At 38.1% G+C, this 22,356-nt stretch overlaps 1 protein-coding gene across 14 annotated transcripts in view; it reads left to right on the top strand.

Moving 5' to 3' along the window:
• Nucleotides 1-10: 10 nt before the first annotated feature.
• Nucleotides 11-22,356, top strand: part of SEC31A (SEC31 homolog A, COPII coat complex component) — an 85,643-nt gene continuing 63,297 nt past the window's right edge. For 2 of the 14 annotated variants that reach the window (XM_032400671.1, XM_032400658.1), the window contains exons 1-8: nucleotides 79-255; nucleotides 407-577; nucleotides 931-1,013; nucleotides 3,367-3,441; nucleotides 4,716-4,908; nucleotides 5,263-5,494; nucleotides 6,579-6,659; nucleotides 22,042-22,124. In XM_032400671.1, the coding sequence (XP_032256562.1) occupies nucleotides 22,046-22,124 (79 nt within the window). In that variant the 5' untranslated portion in view covers nucleotides 79-255; nucleotides 407-577; nucleotides 931-1,013; ... (3 more) ...; nucleotides 6,579-6,659; nucleotides 22,042-22,045. The other 12 variants (XM_032400661.1, XM_032400660.1, XM_032400659.1 and 9 more) reach the window with 12 other exon arrangements.

Genomic DNA, 22,356 nt, shown 5'->3' with positions numbered 1-22,356 from the left:
ATCACAGGCCACGTCGCGCCGCCGCAGCCAATCGGAAAAACCGGGGCATTAAGACGAGCACTTGACGGCTCCTCCCTCTCTGTTCGAGGCTGGTTAGTGGGTTTAGTTGTTGATGGCCTCGTTTTCCTCCTGTTTCAACCCCATCTGGGTACATCCGATTCCATCGGGGTTCTTGTGAGACAGAGCTTGAGAATGCGAAGCGAAGAGGCAAGGGCAAAATTGAGGCGAATCCAGGGGCATGCGGATAGGTCTCCGGTGCGAGCTCAGAAAGTGACTGGAGGATATGGCTGGGGGAAGAGATGGGAGAGGAATAAACGCGGTGCCCTAGAAATATTGAAGACAAAATTGGGCCCAAAATAAATTATTAACTGAGAGGCATATCATTTCCTTGCGTTTTATTTGGTAGTTCCTTGATGTGGAGATAATAATATAGGAGCTGTTGGTATGGTTGGCCTGAGATAAGTGACCCCGGAGGAGCTTGAATGAGAGTGAATATGAGGATACGTCGGCTTTTAATTCAACGAACCCTTTTCTACAAGACCCTTTGTCACTGTGGGGGAATTAAAAAGGAAATAAGGTAAGATCCTTGAGGCTCTTGGCGGTAGCACTTGTATAGTGGGGACTCGTCAGTAGTAGTACGAGGAAGGAAGGGACAATGAAATGATTTTGGTTGGGATGTGGGGCATCATGGATAACTTTCAAGGAGTGAGAAGGCCTTAGAATGATGTCTTGTGTAAGTTTATGGCATGAGATTTAAGTTTTCATAGAAGAAATAAATTGGGACCAAAATGGGGCGTAGTTTATTTTGTATCTTTGGAGATGTTTAGCATATTAAATGGCTTCTTTCTCTCCTGCTAAACATTGGAGGCCCATTAAGGAAACAGAAAAATGTTTGTACTTTCTATTCAATTTTTTCATTTCCTTCTCCAGCAGGCAAGAGTGATTCCAACATTTCCAACCCAGATTGCTTCTTTTTCCCTTTTGTTTACTTAGTCCAGATTCCTGCCAAAAAGGTATTACTTATTCACATTTACTTTTGCATTATAATATGCTTATATCTTGCTTGAACGAAATTAACAGAGCTTTTGTAGATGTAGTTTTCTTAAAGTCACATGGCCTAAGGATAGTCCTGAATTTGGGGGAAACTGATCCATGGGGATGTGCTTGGTTTGGTTGGCTGTTATATGTGCAAAGGGTAGGACCTGGATTTAATTCACCTTCAGTTTGTTAGACTATTAGAAACTTTTCTAATACTCAACCAATTAAGACCCAAATAAGGCTAAGTAGAGATAAAAATTTTCTATTATCTTCAAGAAAAAAATTGTTGCTTCAGTTTTTTGGGTAAGAGTTTAACTGACTGTTACATACCATACAACTAACCTACATAAAGTGTACAAATCAGTGGGGTTTAGTATATTCGTGAGTTGGGCAACCATCACCACAGTTTTAGAACATTTTTATAACCACCCTTACCGCCGCGCCCCCCCCCCCCCCCCAAAAAGAAAACCCATTCTCATTAACATTCACTCCCTCTATCTTCCCTACCCTCAGTTCTTGGAAACCACTAATTTTTTTGGTATAGATTTGCCTATACTGGTGATTTCTTATGAATGGAATCAGAAACTAATACATGGTCTTTTGTGAGTGGTTTCTTTCACTTAGAATGTTTTTAAGGTGCATCCATATTTTAGTGGGTATCAGTACTTCATTTTTTTTTTTAATTGCCAAAAGTATGGATATACTGCCATGATTTTATTTATCCATTCATCAGTTAAACATTTGGGTTGTTTCCATTATGGGGGGACTATTATGGATAATTCTGTGAACGTTAGTGTACAAGTTTGTGGACATATGTTTTCATTTCTTTTGAGTATATACCTCAGGGTGGAATTGCTGGGTCATATGCTAACTTACGTTTAAACTCTTGAGGATATGTCAAACTGTTTCTCCAAAGTGGCTGGACCATTTTACATTCCCACTAGCAGTGGATGAGGATTCCATTTTCTCCACGTTCTTGCGAGTGTGAAGTGGTACTTCATTGTGGTAGTTGCCCAATTTTTAAGGACTTGGGGTTTGTAGGGAACTTGCTAGAGGATGCTCCTTGAGTGTAGAGGCAACGTCTAAGGTGAATTTGTCTTCACAGTCTCTGGCACACAAATAGATAAAGTATGTTCTATAACATACGTGTTTCTGAAAAATACCTCTGTTCAGAAAAATTGTGCATCTGAAAGAAGCAGGGCTTATAGGGAAAAAAGAAAGTTAGCATTGATTACTCGAAATCTATGGAATTTGATAATCTCTAAAATAGTGATCAGTACCTGGGGAAGTACTCCTAAGACCTCCCATCCCCTGCAAGGTAACTTAAGTGGAGATTGCCGTAGGGTATATTAAAAGAATGAGGCTGGTGGATGCTAGACATTACAGATAGAAGTGGAGCTAGGAGTATAATAATGGGCTGCTAAATGGTATAACCTGTTGAGCACCTGAGCGCATGTGAGTGGAGCTGGGGAGGTAGCCCCAGGTGGAGGCTCTCATTTTTCATTTTCTTAAGTTAGAGTTGAAAGTACCCCTGCAGCCAGTTAAGCATCATGGGTTCGGAGGAAAAGAGGGCTTTTCTTTCTGCTTAATTGGATTCCAGATACTGTGGCTGTCCTAGGAAAGATGAAACTGTGGCTCTCAACGTTATTCTCAAGGCATTCTCATACAAACGAGTTACTGAAAACTGCTATGCTGCAAAACAGATTTACTTTTTTTTTTTTTAAGGATTTTATTTATTTATTTGATAGAGACACAGCGAGAGAGGGAACACAAGCAGGGGGAGTGGGAGAGGGAGAAGCAGGCTTCCCTCTGAGCAGGGAGCCCGATGTGGGGCTTGATCCCAGGACTCTGGGATCATGACCTGAGCCAAAGGCAGACGCTTAGCGACTGAGCCACCCAGGCACCCCAAAACAGATTTACTTTAATAGTGTAGACTGATTAAATGAAAAACTCACTTTATGGGAACCACAAGGAGTCACTGCCCTAGGTATTCTTTAGGGCATACTTCTTCTGGATAGGGAAATACGTAATCCTTCATAAATGTGTAATTTTTTTTGAGTTGTATTTATGTATCTTTATATTTGGTTATAACTTTCACATTTTTGTTGCTATTTTACTGGTGACACTGAAGTTCTCAACTTGATCATTTGATTATCTTTGCTTCCTCCAATAACTTCATATCCAGTGATTAAACCTTTTCACTGCTGTTCGCATAATGAACCGTTGTGATTATTGAATATATAAATGAGGATATGTAAGCTGTATGAAAGGTATTATTGTAAAAGGCATTGACCATTGTGCAATGTAATTTAAAATACCTTTTTTCAGGAATTAATATTCTTGGAGATGTTGGAAAAAGATTCCTGGGCCTTGGAAGATAATTACTCCAAATATACAGGGGAGGTAGTGTATCAGTATATCTTTCTGTTTTAAATGTACTAAGTGTTCCTGGAACAATAGTACTGAGTTGGAAATAGAGGATTGTCCAAGTAAAGATTTGTGAAGGCTTTGGTGAAATATAATTTCCTGTTATAGAATCTCATAATTCGGTAGCTTGGGGAAAAAATAACAGCTAATGGTTATTGAACCATTATATGTCAGGCATTGTGCTAGCATTTTATACACACAGTTTTGTTCTTATAAACACTGTTTCTCACAACAACCATATGAAAGCAAATAGACTATTTTAATTTAAGAGACGGGGAGGGGGTGGGGGCTGTTAGAGGATGCTCCTAGAGTATAGGAGAAGCCGAGCCCCGCCCGCACCCCCCACACCCGCCCCGCAGAGGGAGAAGCGAGGCAGAGCTAGATCCCAGGACCCAGATCATGACCGGAGCCGAGCCGAAAGCAAAGGCTTAACGAACTGAACCACCTAGGTACCTCGAAAGCAAATAGACTTTTTGCTTTCTAAGACTGGTATCTTCCTTGTTGAACACCTACCCTTTTGTCGGATTCCTTAGGTAGTTCTACTAGAACCCTTATTGCCCCAATATATTAAAATGTATTTCTAGTAACATTCTTGCAGAATTTTTCATCCTTTCAGTTCAGAAAGCCTTGGGGTTTGGAAATTATTGGTGACCAACTGTAAAAAACTGTTCTGAATCTGATCCTTTCTCCAAAATTTCGGATCTTTTCAGTTCATAAGTTGTACATTTTACCTTTTTTTAAAAGGTATATTTATTTAGGGGCACCTGGGTGGCTCAGTCAGTTAAGCGTCTGCCTTCAGCTCAGGTCGTGATCCCAGGGTCCTGGGATTGAGCCCCACATTGGGCTCCCTGCTCAGTGGGAAATCTGCTTCTCCCTTTCCCCCTTCCCCTGCTCCTGTTCTCTCTCACACACTCTCTCATGTGCATGTTCTCTCTCTCTTCTTTTAAAAAAGATTTTATTTATTTATTTTTGAGAGAGAGCGAGAGAGAGCCCGTGCAACTGCAAGCGGCAGGGGGGGCAGGGGAAGGAGAGGAAGAGCTGAGTGGAGAGTGCAATGCAGGGCTCTGTCCCAGGACCCCGAGATCATGACCCAAGCCAAAATCAAGAATTGGCCACCCAACCAACTGAGCCACCCAGGCACCCCTACATTTTACTTTTTGAATATGGATTGTGGCCCTCTGTATTAATTATTGTTATGTAAAAATCACCCAAAACTTAGTAGTTTACAACAATAAACACTTATCTTACAGTGGGACGAGGGTGAAACGGAGAGACATCAGTTTTCCAGACTCTGACTTGGCAAGCCTCAGTTCCTTGATGGCTGTTGGCTAAAGACCAGTTCTTCACCATGTGAACATAGGCTGCCTGAGTATCCGCACAACATGACAACTGGCTTCCACCAGAGGGAATGATCCAAGAGAGAAATGCCAAGACAACATGGAGGTGGGCACATACAAGGGTGTGAATACCAAGGGTGGAGGATTATTGGGGATCCTCTTGGAGGTCAACTACCACACTTGACTTTTTTTTTTTTTAACTGCTTCAATTTATTGAATCAAGAGTTTGATATTTCATCAGATAATTAGAAGTATGAGAGCCTGTGTATCCAATAAGTGCTCTCTTTTCTAAGGTGCACAGTTTCTTGGCTGTGAATATATAAATTCCATAAGTGATGCTACATTCTTTTTGGAAATTTGCTAAGGATTGTATAAGAAAGCTCATTTTATAGCTAGAATACTCTACCTTGATCATATATATTTTTCTTGGACCAATTTCCCTTTTCCCAATTCTTCCTAGGTGGAGGTGGCTAGAGAAGACTATAGATATAAGTACTCCTGGTATTTTGCTTGGGATGCAGACTGACTTAGGTTGAAATTTCTGTTTCCAGTTTTTGAAGGAACATAGTCCAATTATTTAAAGGCACTTACGCAAATATTTGACATAGGATGGAATAAAGGTATAAATATGCAGCAGCAGCTTTAGGCACTTTGTGTCCTTTTCCTCAAAAGCTTGATATTTATCCAATATGGTGAGTATACATTTCTTTTTTTTTTTTTTAAGTAGGCTCCACACCCAGCATGGAGCCCAACACAGGGCTTGAACTCAGAACCCTGAGATCAAGAGTCAGACACTTAAACTGACTGAGCCACCCGGGCACCCCATACTTCCTTTTCTTTCTGTTGCTCCCCTCCCCCCATGGGCTTCTGTCCCTCTTAATGAGCAAAATATAGACTTGGCAAAGCAATCAGAATGCCCGTAATTGGCAGAATTCTAATTCATGCCAAGGATTTGTAATCTTTGGAGTCTACTTTTCCCTTTATCACTGCTTAAAAGTTCTTTGTTAGGAGTGACAACTCTCCCCCTTTTCCTTTAAAGCTTACGTGCTGGGCGCCTGGGTGGCTCAGTTGGTTAAGCGACTGCCTTCGGCTCAGGTCATGATCCTGCAGTCCCAGGATCGAGTCCCGCGTCGGGCTCCCTGCTCAGCAGGGAGTCTGCTTCTCCCTCTGACCCTCCCCCCTCTCATGCTCTCTCTCTCTATCTCATTCTCTCTCTCAAATAAATAAATAAAATCTTTAAAAAAAAAAAAAAAAGCTTACGTGCTTCTGATGATTGGAAACCTTGTTAAATAACAAAGCATTACATATAAAACAAGATATAACCAGTTTTGGAATGTATTAAGCTATAGTTATCCTTTCCATGTCAAGCTTAATGTTGAGAATACATTTCTAAGTTAGCATAAGGTAATCTATGCAAGGTAGATAAATAATATACTTGAAATTATCTTTGGTATGAGTTTTTTTTCCAATCATAGTAAAATTGGAGGTCTTAATCTGTTTATGAGAATTAAAATTTATAGAAATGTGTATTATGTGTTCTTTAAAAAGGGCTAAACCATGGAAACCTTATGATTACAGCTTAAGTTGAAAATAGGAAAAAAATATAAATGTCCAATGATTAAACTTTTTCCACTGCTGTTCACATCATGATTTGTTGTGATTAATGTATGTGGATGAGGACATAATGGAAAAAGAAAATCATAGTGGGAGAAAAAAAGTATAGATAAGACTATAGTTTCTGTATGTTGATTTACTTATTAATGTTTTCCCTTTTAGGAATGAAATTGAGGGTTTTTCATAAAGAACATCATTTTGTCAGATTTATCTGATAAAAAATGTGAACGTTTATATAGTAAGGTAAGAGGTTTATTAATTTGTTAATTTTGACGAACAGAAAATCAGGTATCAGCAAACAATATGTGAGCATAATGTGGGTATCATACTCGAATTTTTTCCCCTTATTTCACCTTTGAAAGATAATATAATTTTCTAAATCAATAGATTTGATTCAGGATTGGCAATTGGGTGGCTGGGGTCAGGACTTTTAACTTTGATGATCATCTTTTCTCAAAAACAATAATGTAATTCATCCCCTGAAATTCTTAGAGATCATATATTCCAGGGTTTAAATTTGCTGAACTTTTGGATGTTCTATAAATGACTCTTTGATATGCCAATGAATGACCATCCTGTAACTTAAGCTTTATTCTAAGAACAGTAGATAAGTAGGTAGTCAAAAGCTGGAAATCTCAAATCTAATACCAGATTAATCTGTCGGTATGCATGTTGTCTTGGGGTGTTTCAAATCTGAGGAATATAAAGGAGAAAAATTTTTGCAAATACTCAAAATTGATTCACACACATTCTCTGTTTCATAAATTTCTACAAACAAAAGTTGATGTAAACTTTGCTTATATACCTTAATGCAAAGATGTACAAAATAAGTGCATTCAAAAACAAAACTAAAACATTAATGGGATGGATGCTATTGTTACAGAAGCAAACATAGTGCTTGCTGGCTGGTACGGAGTAAGTTGTAAACACATACAGTCTTGTGCCTTGTGATGACTGTGAAGCTTAACAGCCTGGACAACAGTAGATTTGTCCAGAACTTTACTTCTTTGCAGATCTCAAGATTACTGAAATGAGGGGAGGGGGCCTAAATTCTCAAAAGGATGTCTTTGCACTGTCTGCAAATCCTAATATGAAGAATTATGTATTACTTTGTCTCCAAACATTTTTCCAGGTCCAATGAGTAATTCAGTCTGGAACTAACAGTCCTTTGAGAAAACCTTCGGTTTTTATTTTGATCTACAGTTATGTTTGACTAGTAGTTAAACTGGGTTAAAAGTTGACTTATTTTGTGAACTAATACAGGTTTTTCTTTTTAGATACAGGTAGTCCTTACTTTGCATCATTCCAATATATGTGAAGATCAGTTTTCACAGTTTAGTTAAATAACACCAATTCCCCTACAACATGGTTGAAATTTCAGTTACCACGATAGTAACCAAATTGTTTCATAAGCTTTGCTGGTAGCTCTTTATTCCACAAATGATTATGCATATAAAAGATTGTCAGTAACCACTTATATCACTTGTTTCAAAAGTCTGTTGGTGATTGATCACTGAACATCTATTCACACACAGAGTAAAGCATGTAGCTGTGTTGCCTACTTGTTTTCCAGTGATAAACCCCCGACATTTTACAAAAATGGATAATCAAGAGGGAATTGGTCAACAAAGATGACAGGGCAGCAAAGAAACAAAAAGTGGTAACACTGGAAGTGAAATTGGACGTCATTAGAAGATTTGAAAATGGTGACAGCATAGTGAAGACAAGATGAGACCTAGGCTGACATGAACGTATAGTATGAACCATCTTTTAAAAGTTCAGTGAAACTTTTAGGTAAAGTTGCTTCAACATTTTTTAGTTTAAATTGTACTAGGAACAGAAAGCCGTGTATGGTTGAAATGGAATGTTTACTTCTACTTGGGACTGAGGACTCTAATAAAAAACAAATCCCAATCAGTTTGGCTAGCATTCAAGCCATAGTGTTGAGGTTAGCTGCTGCACTGAAGGAAAATGCTTAACTACAAGGAGACTGAAAAAGAACATTTTACTGCTAATAAAGGCTGGTTTCGTCGTTGGCAAAGTCAGCATGAATTGATTAATTTTCCACTATCTGGTGAAGCTGCAAGCTCAGATAAGGATGCTACTGTGAAATTTGCACATTATTCCAAGAATCACAGGCAGTCCTTGCTTTGCACATTAGAAGACTACTGTGTAAAAACATCACAGGGTTTGGCTGTAATGTAAATGGAGTTCTAGAAGATACAGATGACTGTGGGAATGTTAACACTGCTGCCATTCAAGAAGTAGTTCTAGATATACAGCCAGGAGAATTTAGTGAAGGTGAACATAGTTATAAAGGAGGAAAGCAGTTGTGTGTTGTAAAGGATGAATACGTTTCAGAGGAAGTGATGCAGGTGAAAAACCACATTAAAGGAACTCTCAGATATTTCATGACATTGAATGCGTAAAGAATAAAATTTTAGAAGCAGATCCAAACTCAGGAGTATGACAATTTGCCAAGGTGAAGAAAAGATTCTTGCTCCATATTGTAAATTATATGAGAGAGCAAGCACTATTCAAACTACTGTTGAGACTTTTCTGTAAATAAAACGCTATAATTTTCAGTGTTTGTTTTAAATATTTTTTATATTTATAACCAACATCAAGAGAGTTTGACAGATTTTAAGGTTACAGAACAAGATTGTTAATCCCATAGATTAAGATTGCAGTTTCAGCTTGCATAGTCCAACTCCCTGCATTTAAAACAAGCTAGGAACTCTCTATATTTAACCAGATATAAACAGGTTAAGTCTAGAAACAAATACACTTTACCTTTATGATCACCAGTTATAATTGACATTTTTAAAAATATATTTATTTATTAGAGCAGGAGTGTGCACACAAGCAGGGGGAGCAGCAGGCAGAGGGAGCGGGCTCTCTGCTGAGCAAGGAGCCAGATACGGGACTTGATCCCAGGACCCTGGGATCATGACCTGAACAGAAGGCAGATGCTTAACCAACTGAGCCACCCAGGCATCCCTATAATTGACATTTTGCATACTGCCTTTGTATGCTATTATGTCAAGGCTTTTAAATAAATTTACAATACTGTATGTCTCATACTTTGATTTTGAGTATTAATCCATCTGTAGGTAAAATCCTCTCTAAAAGAGTAGGGATTGGCAAACTTGTAAAGGGCCATACAGTAAATACTTGAGGCTTTGCAGACTATTATGGTCTCTGTAGCAACTACTCAACTTTGCCCAAGTAGCACAAAAACCGCCATTGACAATACATAAACCACTGAAAGTGGCTATGTTCCAGTCATGAGACTTACTTCATGAAATACCTTTTTTACCTCACGGCCTACAAAAGCGGGTGAGGAGCAGGGAGCTTTGTAGTTTGACTTAATGCAATAGGAACATGTACATTAAATGATACCAAAGAATGTAACCACTGCTTGAATCATTGAGTTTTGGTGAAGTTGTTCGAATGAACACTTTCTCCATACCACTGTACATTTCCAGGTAGTAGGAGGTCTGGGGTAGTAAGGACTTGGATGTTTCCTCTTGACTCAAATGATAGGCCCACTTTTAAGTCGGATTTTTTATTGGCACCTTTAGGTAAAAGCTGTAGGTAGAAATGGCTTTTTAGAACACTAGAAGTTAGCTACTGTAACCTAAGAAATCCGTTTAATCTATTTCTGTCCTAGAAAAATAAACTCGGCTTTCCAAATTAAAAGGGTGTTCAAAAGTGCAAAAATCCTACTCTCTAGTACTTAGAAGTGAAGGCGCTTTAGAGAAGGCCTGAGGAGATAATGTTGATCAGTGTAATGGAAAGAGAACTGCTCTAGTAGGAGATCTGGGTTTGGTCCAGGATCTGATCATTAGTAATACTAGGTGCTTTTCCTCTGGTTTTACTTTCTATGCTGCAGAACAACTCCTAAACTAAAAACGATATCCAGGCAATATATTAACTAGATGCCAGGATGGGTCTGGCGGAGCTAGTAAAGTTCCAGTGACCAAGGGCAAACCTTAGTAGATCTCAAGTAGTACCATACGATGGTAACTGGACTACTTGACTCCACTATTCCCCTTTGGAGTAACAAAGTAAATATGTCCATAACAGACTTCATTTTTTTTAGTTTTATTTATTCATTTAAGAGAGCACAAGCAGAGGAAGAAGCAGACCCCGCTGAGCTTGGAGCCCAATATAGGGCTCGATCCCAGGGATCATGACCTGAACCAAAGGCAGACGGGCTTAACCCACTGAGTCTCCCAGGCGTCCCCACAACAGACTCTGACCAGACCATTTGGTGGTTTTTTTTTTTTTAAGATTTTATTTATTTGAGAGAGAGAATGAGCTAGAGCACAAGGAGGGGGGAGCGGGAGAGGGAGAAGCAGACTCCCCGCTGAGCAGGGGAGCCCGACGCGGGACTCGATCCCGGGACTCCAGGATCATGACCTGAGCTGAAGGAAGTCGCTTAACCAACTGAGCCACCCAGGTGCCCCCAGACCATTTGGTTTTTAAAGAAGTTCTCAAAACGCAATACCCTGAACCAACTGTGCAATTTAAAAAACCCAATCACAAATTAGTTCCTGCAATTAGGGCCCTACAGCCCGTTTTCACGTGATTTGTCCGGTGTTGGCGGTGTTGCCCACGCCTCAGGACTAACGCTACGTGGCGTTCCTGCGGGCCTCGGCCGTTCTTCGAGCAGACAGTTATACCCAGCAGGACTTTTCTTTTTCGAGCGCCCGAGTCATCGCACCCTCGCCCTGCACGCCGCCCTTCAGAACGGGTCGCCAGCCCCACAGGCGCGCAGGTCCCCGCCGGCCTCACCGCGGGCCCAGCGCCCGGGACTCCACCTGCCATCGCTCCCGGAAGTGCCGTGACGGGCAGCGCGCCGGAATGGGCCGGGCGAGGCGTCGCTCCCGGAAGCGTCGGCCAGCCGGCTGGGAGGGGCTGCGGCTGCCACGTTGGAGCGGAGCGTGGAGGTGGCCCTGGGGCTGGAGGAGGGGCGGCGGCGAATGCTGGGAGCGTCCGACGGGCGTCGCGCTAACACAGGAACCGGTCGCTGAGGGTCCCCGCCAGGTGTGTCTGCCTCTCCCCCACCACCCCCCGTCTTCTTCGCCGGCCTTCGGGCCTTGAGGTAGAGCATAGGCGAAAGCTGGGACCGCGGCATCTGTCTCCGCCGGTCCCCGTCAGCCTGCGGCCCGGTCTGTGGTGGCGGCGCGCCCCTGGTCTTCGTTTCGGGCCCGTCGGGCCAACGCCTGGCGTCACGGCTGCTTCGGGAATCGCGTCGATCCACATCCGCCAACGTTTCCACTGCTGAGCAGGAGCTCCCCTGAGGCTTGCGACAGGGTGTCGTTCCAGGGCCGGTAACTGGGGTCTGAGATTAGAAGACCCTCACACCCTTGGGCACAAAGAGGTGCGGGCCCGAAGGGCGAGGGAAGGAAGCAGACCTCAGGATCACTTTGGTTGACTTTAGTTTGGTGATGACTTTTTGTTTGATTTTGAACTGTTGCCAGGTTTAAAGGTTCATAGGTTTTTAACTGAAGGTTAGTGTCATTGAAACGGGATTGGATTATTTCAAGGGTAGTCGCCAATCTCAGCCTGTACCTCGAAGGAAATCTCATTAAGTTGTATGTTTTTGCTAATAAGTTATTCTAATGAGAGATTAAATAACAGGGTAGTTGTAAAACGAATCAAACTATTGCATGGGCTTGTGGGCATTATGAACTTCTTTGTGAGCTGAAGCAACTAATTTTATGTAGGTCTTTCTGAAGTTGCAGTGATGGTCTGTGATAAATCCTTTCTCCAAAACTGTCTTTTCTAACTATAGAATACTGAAATTTGACTGTCTTTGTAGCCACTTGTAACTGTATTCAATCGATAATTAGAGCCTCGCTCTTCCATCATACCGGCCCATGTTTTCTGTACATACTGACTGTACTGGGGTTGGCTAAAGTTCACTCACCGTTTTTTAGTGGTTCTTCTGTGCTCTTTGTTTCTTACTGTCTCTTAAACAGCTCTGGGAAAGGTTTGTAGGTTCTAAGAACTTTTGAATAACTTGAAGTGTTTTTGTAGTTGTGAATTTGTTACACATATCCGAAGTTATTTGGGAAATGTGAGATTGGAATGGATTTAGAATTATACTGCTTAATTTTATATAAGCAGGTTCTTTTTGAAACTAATAACATAAGGAGAAAAAGAAATTTGTAACTGTAAAGAGCAGTGATTCTTAACTGGAATTCCACTCCCTTTTCAGGATCTGATGAAAGCATTGGATCACCTTCCTAGAAAAATGCACACACACACACACACACACACACACACACAGAATTTTCTATATCATTTCATGAGGTTTACAGATCCTAAGTTAAAAATTCTTGTCAGGTGATATTATAAAATTGATTTTTACAGTGTTTTAGGAAATGTCATTCTTAGGTTAATTTCAGCTCAAAAAGTTTTATTTATTAGATTCTAGATAAGTATGACAGCATTTAGTTCAGCACACAATTAGTTCTTTGATTTGGTTTTGGTTGAATGAGATGAGCCTAGAACATTGATAACACTAAATAAATCCTCTAGAACAAATGTGCCCATCCATAATAAGATATTTGCCCACACAAGATGGATTTTTACCAAACACAGTGCCAGCTAGAGATTGTTTGAGAGTAAGAGTTTCCAATCCTATTAACGCTTCCACTTTTTACTTTCTGACATATGAGTCATCTCTATATGTAGCAGTGTAAGTTTGGTATTTTTTAGACAGTAGTACTGTTGGGTTTTAGTACTGCTTTATAGAATTAGCAATTAGAAAATGAGCAGAAAGACAAAAAAGCTTCCACTTAAATGCATGCATTTAACTACATGCATGTTGTGGGGAGAAACTTGGATGAAAAAATGAGTTATAGCCTGGAACATAAATTTTATTCAATAGATGTATTCTTTTTTAAAAAATTTATTTATTTATTAAGGAGAGATAGAGAGTGCGCACGCGCGCGCAGCGGGAGAGGGGCAGAGAGAGAGAGAGAATCCCAAGGAGACTCCCGCTCAGCATGGAGCCTGATTCAGGGCCTCATCTCAAGAGATTAAGACCTGAGCCAAAACCAAGAGTCAGACGCTCAACTGACTAGCCACCCAGGTGTCCCTTCAGTAGATGTATTCTTGAAGATTCATTGGGATAAACATTTTAAGTTGTGACTTTTGCAATAGCTGACATTTACAAGCATGTATTTACTGTGTGCCAGGCACTGTTCTAAGCTCTCTGTGTAATGCCTCATTTAATTCTCAGAACCCTTCTTTTTTTTTTTTCTTAAGATTTTATTTATTTATTTGAGAGAGAATGAGAGCTGGAGAGAGAGTGATAGAGCATGAGCACACACAGGGGGAGGAAGAAGTAGGCTCACCACTGAGCCTGGAGCCCGACTTGGGACTTGATCCCAAGACCCTGGGATCATGACCTGAGCCAAAAGTGGACACTCAACCGACTGAGCCACCCAAGCGCTCCTCACAGCAGCCCTTCTTATATATACTTCCATTATACTTATTTTACCAAGTGGGTAGCCAAGACACACATAGAGCATGTGAGAGCTAGGATAAGGTGGGGCTGGAATTTAAACTGAGGGTATGGCTCCAGATACCCTATCCTAAATTGCTGTGCCATCAATATTGTCTTGTAGATGACATATGTGAATAAGCCACTGTCCTCACAATTTTCTTTTTGTATTATCAGAATGATTTTGTTCTGTGTAAAATAGTCTTGAATGAAATAAGTCCGCATAGTGTGAATTCTAATCACATATGATATTGAAAAAAAATTGCACAAAGCTTTTAAAGCATGTCTCACTTGGGAAGTACACATGGTTTAATCTAAGCATTCTTCAGATTTTCAAGAAAATTAGTTACAACTAAATGATCATTTCTAAGAGAAGGAAATATGCAGGCAGTTATTTCCATAGTATTCTTAGTGTTTTGAGAATGATTGCAATGGATAAGATTATGGTACTCTTCTTTAATTAGATTCAGACCACATAAGGTAGTTCCAGGCCATTGTTGTAGTGATTTTTAAAAAAAAAAAACTATTGAAACCTTGTGTTCAGTACAAGTTAATAAGTGCAACTACATCTAGTGGAACATTGAGTACTACTGACAAGAAATAGACGTTTATAAATGTTTGAATTCCCACTTAACTCTTTTATGTAGTTGTGAATTTGTTTCTTTCTCTTTCAGTAAATGTTACACATTAACTAAGTGTTCATGAATTAGGTAACCCTTGTTGTACCTTTGCTCTTAGACGTACTGTAGTTTTATTCAGTTGGGTTTTTTAAATATATATAGCTGTTTTGTTTTCACTTTTAGAAATTATTCTAAAGCATCTTCTAAAACCTCTTTTTCCTCTAACGATACCTTCTCCTATTTTTTAAGTAAGAAAAGTTAAAGTTATTAAAGTTATTTTTTCCTTTAAACACTTAAGAATTTAAAAATGAAATGTTTTACCTGAAAGTAATCTTTCTAGCTTATCAATCTTTTTGTATTTCCCTAAATATAAACATTCAAAATCAAACAAAGCAAAATTTTTTATGTACTCACCCTGTATTAAGCAATTTTGATTCCAAAAAGGGTAAAAGTTGTAATATTTGATTGAAAAAAGACATTATTTGTCTAGTTAATGAGATAAGATGACATATAAAACATTTAGTTAAAAAGGCAATGGAAAAATATGTAACAGTATGTGCTAATAGAATGTTACAAAGTTTTGTTAAGATAGAATAAGACACTTTATTATAAAATGCTTAAAGTGGTACAGTTAAGAGAGGTTAAGAGATTATATCATTGTGGATTGGATCATTAGGGTACTTCGCACGAAGGAGCTGGGACTTGAACTTACTATTAAAAACAATTGGCTGAGAGGAAGACAGCATTTCATTTATAGAAAATAGGCTTCTTTTTCACTTCTTAGAAAATTGAGATTTTTCCTTTTTTCAGAATAGTCCTAGGAAACTAGATGTGTAGTTTTCTTGATTAATCTCATGATTATGATAATTTTAAAAAGTAGTTAGCTTATTAAAACCCATACTTACCTATGTGCTAGGCATTGTGTTTGGCCCTATGTAAAATACGTTATTTCATTAAAACTTCACAACATCCCATGAGGTAGTCAGTCTTATCCTCATTTTACAGATGGGGCTCTTGGAGGTTAAACAGTGTGTTCAAGGTATCATAAGTAGCAGAGCCAATATTCAGATCGAGCATTGACTCCAGAGGCCCTGCTGCTTTTAACGACATGATTCAACCTCCTTAATCCACTTTTGCCTAACCTAGCAGTTTCTAAAATATGCTGCTTCTTCTCTCTCTCTTTTTTTTAAAGATTTTATTTATTTATTTGAGAGATAGAGCAGGAGGAGGGGCAGAGGGAGAGGGAGAAGCAGACTCTCTGTGGGCAAGGCTCCATCCCAGGGCCCTGGGATCACAACCTGAGCCAAAAGCAGACTATTAGCTAACTCAACCACCCAGGCACCCCCATTAAGAAATGTCCTCATGCATCCTAGTTGCTTTGTCATTATTTCTTCTAAATGGTGGTATGTCTTCTATGATTAAAATTGAATACCTGAATTTGTTGGGGTAACAAGTAAGAGTGTGGACTCTGGAAGTAAACTTCAGAGTTCAAATCTTGGCTCTACCCCTTGCCAGCACATACAAATTATTTAATCTTTCTGTGCCTTCATTTTTATTATCTGTAAAATGCTCTTCAAGTATAAACAATTTGAACGTGTAAGGCATAGGGTGTATTGTTAGTCTAAGGCCCTCTTAAGGAAACTATTGGAGCATGAACTTCATCTCTAGAGATGAGTAAGAAAGCTGGCAAAAAGTACTTTTGGAGAGCATTAAATATATTTAACTATAGACCTGAGACTAAAATGAAAGTGGGAATAAGGAAGAAAGAATAAAATGTGTATGTTAAATATCTGATAATGTAGGAATTGGTTGTAAAACTTTAGAAAATTAAGAGAAGTGGGAAGTAGGAAAAAATTGGAGGTAAAATAAGTTTATGGATTGCTTCATCTGTAATGGCTGGGAGTCAAAGGACGTCCTTTAAAGCTGACAAATCAGTTGGTAGAAGTATAAACATATTCAACAGTACAAAGGTAAACACTGAGAAAGATAATACTATTGACTATAACTGTGTAATACAAGAAGGGCAGTAAGATTATGTACACTAATTTCATTAGTGCTTATAGTAATTACTGTGAAAGAAATAAAGAATTAATAGTACTCAATGAAATTATTTTAAATTATAAAGATAGAACCAGAAATACATATTAGAAGAAAAATACAAGTCATCCTAATTATCAGAAAAATTACAAATACACAAATAGGGACAACAGGGAAAGTTTTTCTTTAATTATAAAACCAAACTAAATAGCAAAGTAATATAGAAGTAAGAGCAACCATATCTGTCAAATCAGGAGAAAATTTTATATCAGTAAATTTTATATGGCCTTATTAGCTAACCTATTTAAAAATTTTCAAATTGGATCACCAGGCAAAAATCTGATTTTATTTATTTATTTATTTATTTATTCTGCTGTATTTAAGGCAGCCAGTGAAAACAAAGTGGTTCAGAAGTTGAAACAAGGGCAAAAACATATACATAAAGGCACATAAAAAGTAAGCTAGGGTATTGGTCTTAATATGAGACAAAATGAAATTCAGGCCCAAAGCCTTACTTAAGATGAAGAAGAATACAAAGTTAAAATGTGTATTTGACAGTAAACATTTAACATTATGAATATCTGTCAACCAAGTAACTATATTAAATACAAAGTAACTTTCATAAAGCAACTTTCAGGAGGTACCAGGAAAAATAGACATAAATGCATTAGTAGTAAGTGACTTTTGATTCAGTATCCTTGGTCCAGGGAAGATTAAATGGAAAAACAGTAAGACTGTAGATGACCAAACAATTTAGTCAATAGGGTAGATTTGATTAATATATATTGAACTTGACCTTGAAAACAGTGTACCCCTTCTTTTTAGATCTCATTTACAGAGACTTCTCTATAGTCCCCAAAGAAAACTTCAATACATTTTAGAAAGGAGAAACAGTATAGAAAAATCCCAATGCACTTGCATATTAAGTTTAAACAACTCTTGGATCAATGGAGAATACGAATGAAAATTGTAGAATATATAGATGACCGTAGTGATGAGAACACTAGAAATATATGGAATCTAGCTAAAGCCGTGCTCAGAGGAAATTCAAAGCTTTAAATACTTATACCAATAAATAATAAAAATGAGTGGGTTAAGCAGTTAACTCAAAAAGTTAGAAAAAGATCTAAGTAAATGAAAAGAAGGTAGAAGAAAGGAATTAATAAAAGTAAAAGGAATTAATGAATTAGAAAACAAAGCAGAACTAATTGGCTGTTTGAAAATAGACAAATCGCTAGTTAAGCTAATCAATTATTAAAGAGGAGGGTAGGGGGAAACAAAAATATATGTAATAAATAAAGACTAATAATCATAAATAGCAAAAATTTAAAGATTCCTGAGTGTTGGTTGTTCAAGTCTTAAAAAATGAGAAAATCTGTAAAAAAAAATTGAAGGATTATCATAGGAAAATATAATTTACAAAAAATGACCTTGAATAAAGAAAATTCAAATAGATCAATTTCAATAGAAGAAATAGAGAAAATTAGCAGAGGAGCAACTCCTCCCCAAAAAGCATCTGGCCCAGATGTTTCATGAGAGAATTCTGCTAAATCTTTGAAGAACGAATAATTTCAGTTCTACTGTTGAAACTGTTTCAGGGCATAGAAAAAGATGGAAAACTTCTACATTTGGGGGGCGCCTTGGTGGCTCATCAAGCCCCGTATCGGGCTCCCTGCTCAGTGGGGGGGAGTCTGCTTCTCCCTCTGCCTCTCCCCTCCTCTCGTGCTCTCTCTTAAATGAATAAAGTCTAAAAAAAAAAAAAAAAACTTCTGCATTTTTTATGAAGCGAGTATAATATTGATATCAAAACCTGATGAAGATTGCATAAAAGAAGAAAAGTATAGATGCAGTCTTACAACTCCAGAAGCAAAACTCTGTTAAACAAATGGAATCTAGAAGCACATTAGCAGAATAATACATCATGAGAAGTTTATTCAGGGTAGAAAAAGATGGTCCATATTAGGAAATCTATTAGTATAATCTATTTTATTGATAAACCTAAGAAGAAGAATCTGTGGTCATCTGATTACCTCATGAAAAGCATTTGACAAAATTCAAAACCCAGTATAAATAGCATTCAATAAAACAGTAATTGATGACTAATTTCCTTACATTATATACATTTATATATGTGCATATGTATGTGTATTTCAAAACCTAAAGTCATGTCCCATGGTGATATAATAGGCTTTCCCACTAAAGAAAGGAACAAGACAAGAAATTAAACTGTTATCACTGCTGCTTAATATGGTAGTACAAATACTATTAGCCTTTGTATAACAATACCAGGAAGACAGTCTATGTAATGGGTGTGGGGTGGGGGTGAGCCACATTTACAAACAAACCAAAGATAAAATACTTAGGAATAAACAAACCCAAATGTCAAAAAATTTAAAATAATACTGAAAGATAAAAAAGGCTTAAAAGACAACATGTTCTCATTGGAAAGATTGAACATTGTGTCAGTTTCTCCATAAATTAATACAGTAATTTGATGCACATTCAATAAAAATATTAACATTCTCTTTTTTCTGGAATTAGACAAAAACTATTCTAAAGTTTATGTAATAAAATAAACAGTGATAGCAAGGAAAATAGTATGGGAGAGAAGCAATGGATAAGGGTTATGGGAATCATACTCCTAAAAAGCCTAAGTATTTAAAACAGTAGAGTGCTTGGGGCTCCTGGCTGGCTACTGATCTCAAGGTTGTGCTCACTTCGGCAGCACATATACTAAAATTGGAATGATCTCAGGGTCGTGAGTTCAAGCCCCACATTTGGTATAGAGATTGCTTAAATAAATAAACTTTAAAAAGTGGAATGTCTAGCATGTAAATAAATAAATGGACATAAGGAATGGAAATCCAGAAATATACCTAAATATGTACAGGAATGTAGATCCTAACCTACATCCTAATACCTACAGGAATATAAACATAGGGGCGGCTGGGTGACTCAGTTGGTTAAGCAACTGCCTTCGGCTCAGGTCATGATCCTGGAGTCCTGGGATCGAGTCCTGTGTTGGGCTCCCTGCTCAGCAGGGAGTCTGCTTCTCCCTCTGACCCTCCCCCTCTCGTGCTCTCTCTCTCTCATTCTCTCTCAAATGAATAAATAAAATCTTAAAAAAAGGAATATAAACATAAATAGTAAATCCAGAAATAAACCTAAATATAGGAACTTAGTACATGGTAAAAGTGATATCGTAAAATTGTAGGAAAAAGACTTTTCAATAAATGATTTCATTGTAATAAGAAAGAAAAAACTATGAACATACATTGTATACCAGTATCGTATTCCAGGTCCTGAGTCAAAATTTAAATGAAAAGAAAAAGCCACAAGTGAATTTGCATAGAAGAAAAATATGGGTGAATTTCTTCATAATCTTGGCATGCAGAAGGTCTTTCTACCTAATCAAAATTCAGGAACCATTTTTTAAAAAGTGGTAAATTTGGCTATTAAAGCGTGGTACATCCATACAATGGAATATTTTTCAGTGCTAAAAAGAAACGAGCTACCAAGTCACAAAAAGACAGGGAGGAATTTTAAATACCTATTGCTAAGTGAAAGAAGCCAATTTGAAAAGGCTATGTACTATATAATTATAACTAAATAACATTCCAGAAAAGGCAAAACTATAGAGAGAATAAAGAGATCAGTGGTTGCCAGGAGGGAGGAGGAGGGATGGAGGAGAGGGATAAAGAGGTGGAGCACAGAATTTTTAGGGCAGGAAAACTTCTGAATGATACTCTGTGGATGGGTGGATTTGGGTGGGTGAATGTGTCATTATTCGATTGTTAAAACCCATAGAAAACCCAAAGAGTGAACTCTAAAGTAAATCATGCACTTTGCTTGATAATGATGTGTCAATATAGGTTGGACTGCAACAAATGTACCACTGTGGTGCTGGACAGTTTATGGTGGGACAGGCTGGGGTAGGGGTGAGCAGAGGAGGGGCGGGGAGGAGGTAGGGAGGTGTGTGAGAACTCTGTAGTTTTCACTCAGTTTTTCTGTGAACCTGAAACTGCTCTGGTAAATAAAATCTATTTTTAAAAAATCAAAATCTTGTGAAATGTAAAAAACAAACAAACCCATAACCAAAATAAAATAAAGTCTGACAACTCAATAAAAAAATAGGCAAGTAACATAGACAAGAATAGACAGAAAAGGTGACAGAGAAGGAAATATGGATGACCCATAACCATAAAAAAAGATGCTCAACATTATGGCATGAGAAATGCAGATTGTAACTACTCAGAGTAAACATTTTTCACCTATCATTGGTAAAAATCTAAAAGTGTTACTCTAGTAAGGCTGTAGGGGAGTGTGAAAAGGTACAGATATCCTGGAGGGCAACTTGGCAATAACCGTCCGAATTAAAATTGAATTTATCTTTAACCCAGCAGTTTTACTTCTGGAAATTTATAGCTATCCTGGCCCACGAATGAAATAACATGTAGATGTGGCTATTTATTTCAGCATTGTTTGTAAAAATAGCAAAAGATTAAAAACAACTCACGTGTTCACCAGTAGTGAACTAAGTAAGTAAATTATGGTACATCTTATAGTGGAATACTGTGCCATGTGAATGTATTTATGTACAATAACAAAGTTTTTTTTTAAAGGTACAACACAGTACTTGCTGAATTTTTATACTGGAGTAACTTTAACAGAGAATATATAAACTAGTGGTGTGTGGAATTGTAGCTTAGAGTGACCAGCTTCTTAAAATTTCTGCTAAATTTATCTTTAAAATCTGTAGGCTTGGGGCGCCTGGGTGGCTCAGTTGTTAAGCGCCTGCCTTCGGCTCAGGTCATGATCCCAGGGTCCTGGGATCGAGCCCCACATCGGGCTCCCTGCTCAGCGGGAAGCCTGCTTCTCCTTCTCCCACTCCCCCTGCTTGTGTTCCCTCTTTCACTGTGTCTCTCTCTGTCAAATAAATAAATAAAATCTTTAAAAAAAAAAAAAAAAATCTGTAGGCTTACTATATTCTTCTCTGTAATTAGCGTTTAAAATTAATTTTTAAAATTGCTCTTAGTCACTTAGTAATCCTGATCCAGGAAGATGTACCTTGTTTATTGTGTGCTTTCTCTTACTCTGATACACTGTCACCCATCCTCACCTGAGAAGTATATTGTGTAGGAAAATTAATCCCTCAGGTACTACCCTATATTGTGTTTTTTTTTTTAAGTTTTTTTCCAGACTGATTTTTCAGTTGAAGGACTATAATTTGTAATCAATTAGAAAAGCCCTATATTTGTCTCAAAATAATTTAACAAGTTTTTCTTCTTTCTAATATTGACTGTTCCCACCAAATGATACCTAAACCAGTTTGATTTATTGGCATTTGGACTAATGAAGAAGTGGTTGGTTCAGTATATTTCTATGTAAAAAATGTTTGTGTTCTATGTTACATGTTCAATATATTTCTATGTAAAATATTCTCTAGCAGGATGAAGTTAAAGGAAGTAGACCGTACGGCCATGCAGGCCTGGAGCCCTGCCCAGAATCATCCCATTTACCTAGCTACAGGTAAGTTCAACAGAGAGAAGATAGTATGAGTCACTTAATTTCTTCTTTTCCACATTTGGTTTATTCATACCTGTCCTTTAAAACTCATTTCGAGCTTCATCTCTTCTAGAAAGCTTCTCCTTCCCTAACGAGATAACTCCATCCTCCCTTTCAGCTGAGTTTAATGACCTTCCTCTGCATTCCCTTTAGCACCTTGTTCATCATAGCATTAATCATGATAGGGGCGCCTGGG

Source organism: Phoca vitulina, unplaced genomic scaffold (assembly GCF_004348235.1).
Source record: "Phoca vitulina isolate PV1807 unplaced genomic scaffold, GSC_HSeal_1.0 scaffold3, whole genome shotgun sequence".
Lineage (NCBI taxonomy): Eukaryota > Metazoa > Chordata > Mammalia > Carnivora > Phocidae > Phoca > Phoca vitulina.
This window is presented reverse-complemented; position numbering and strand designations above follow the sequence as displayed.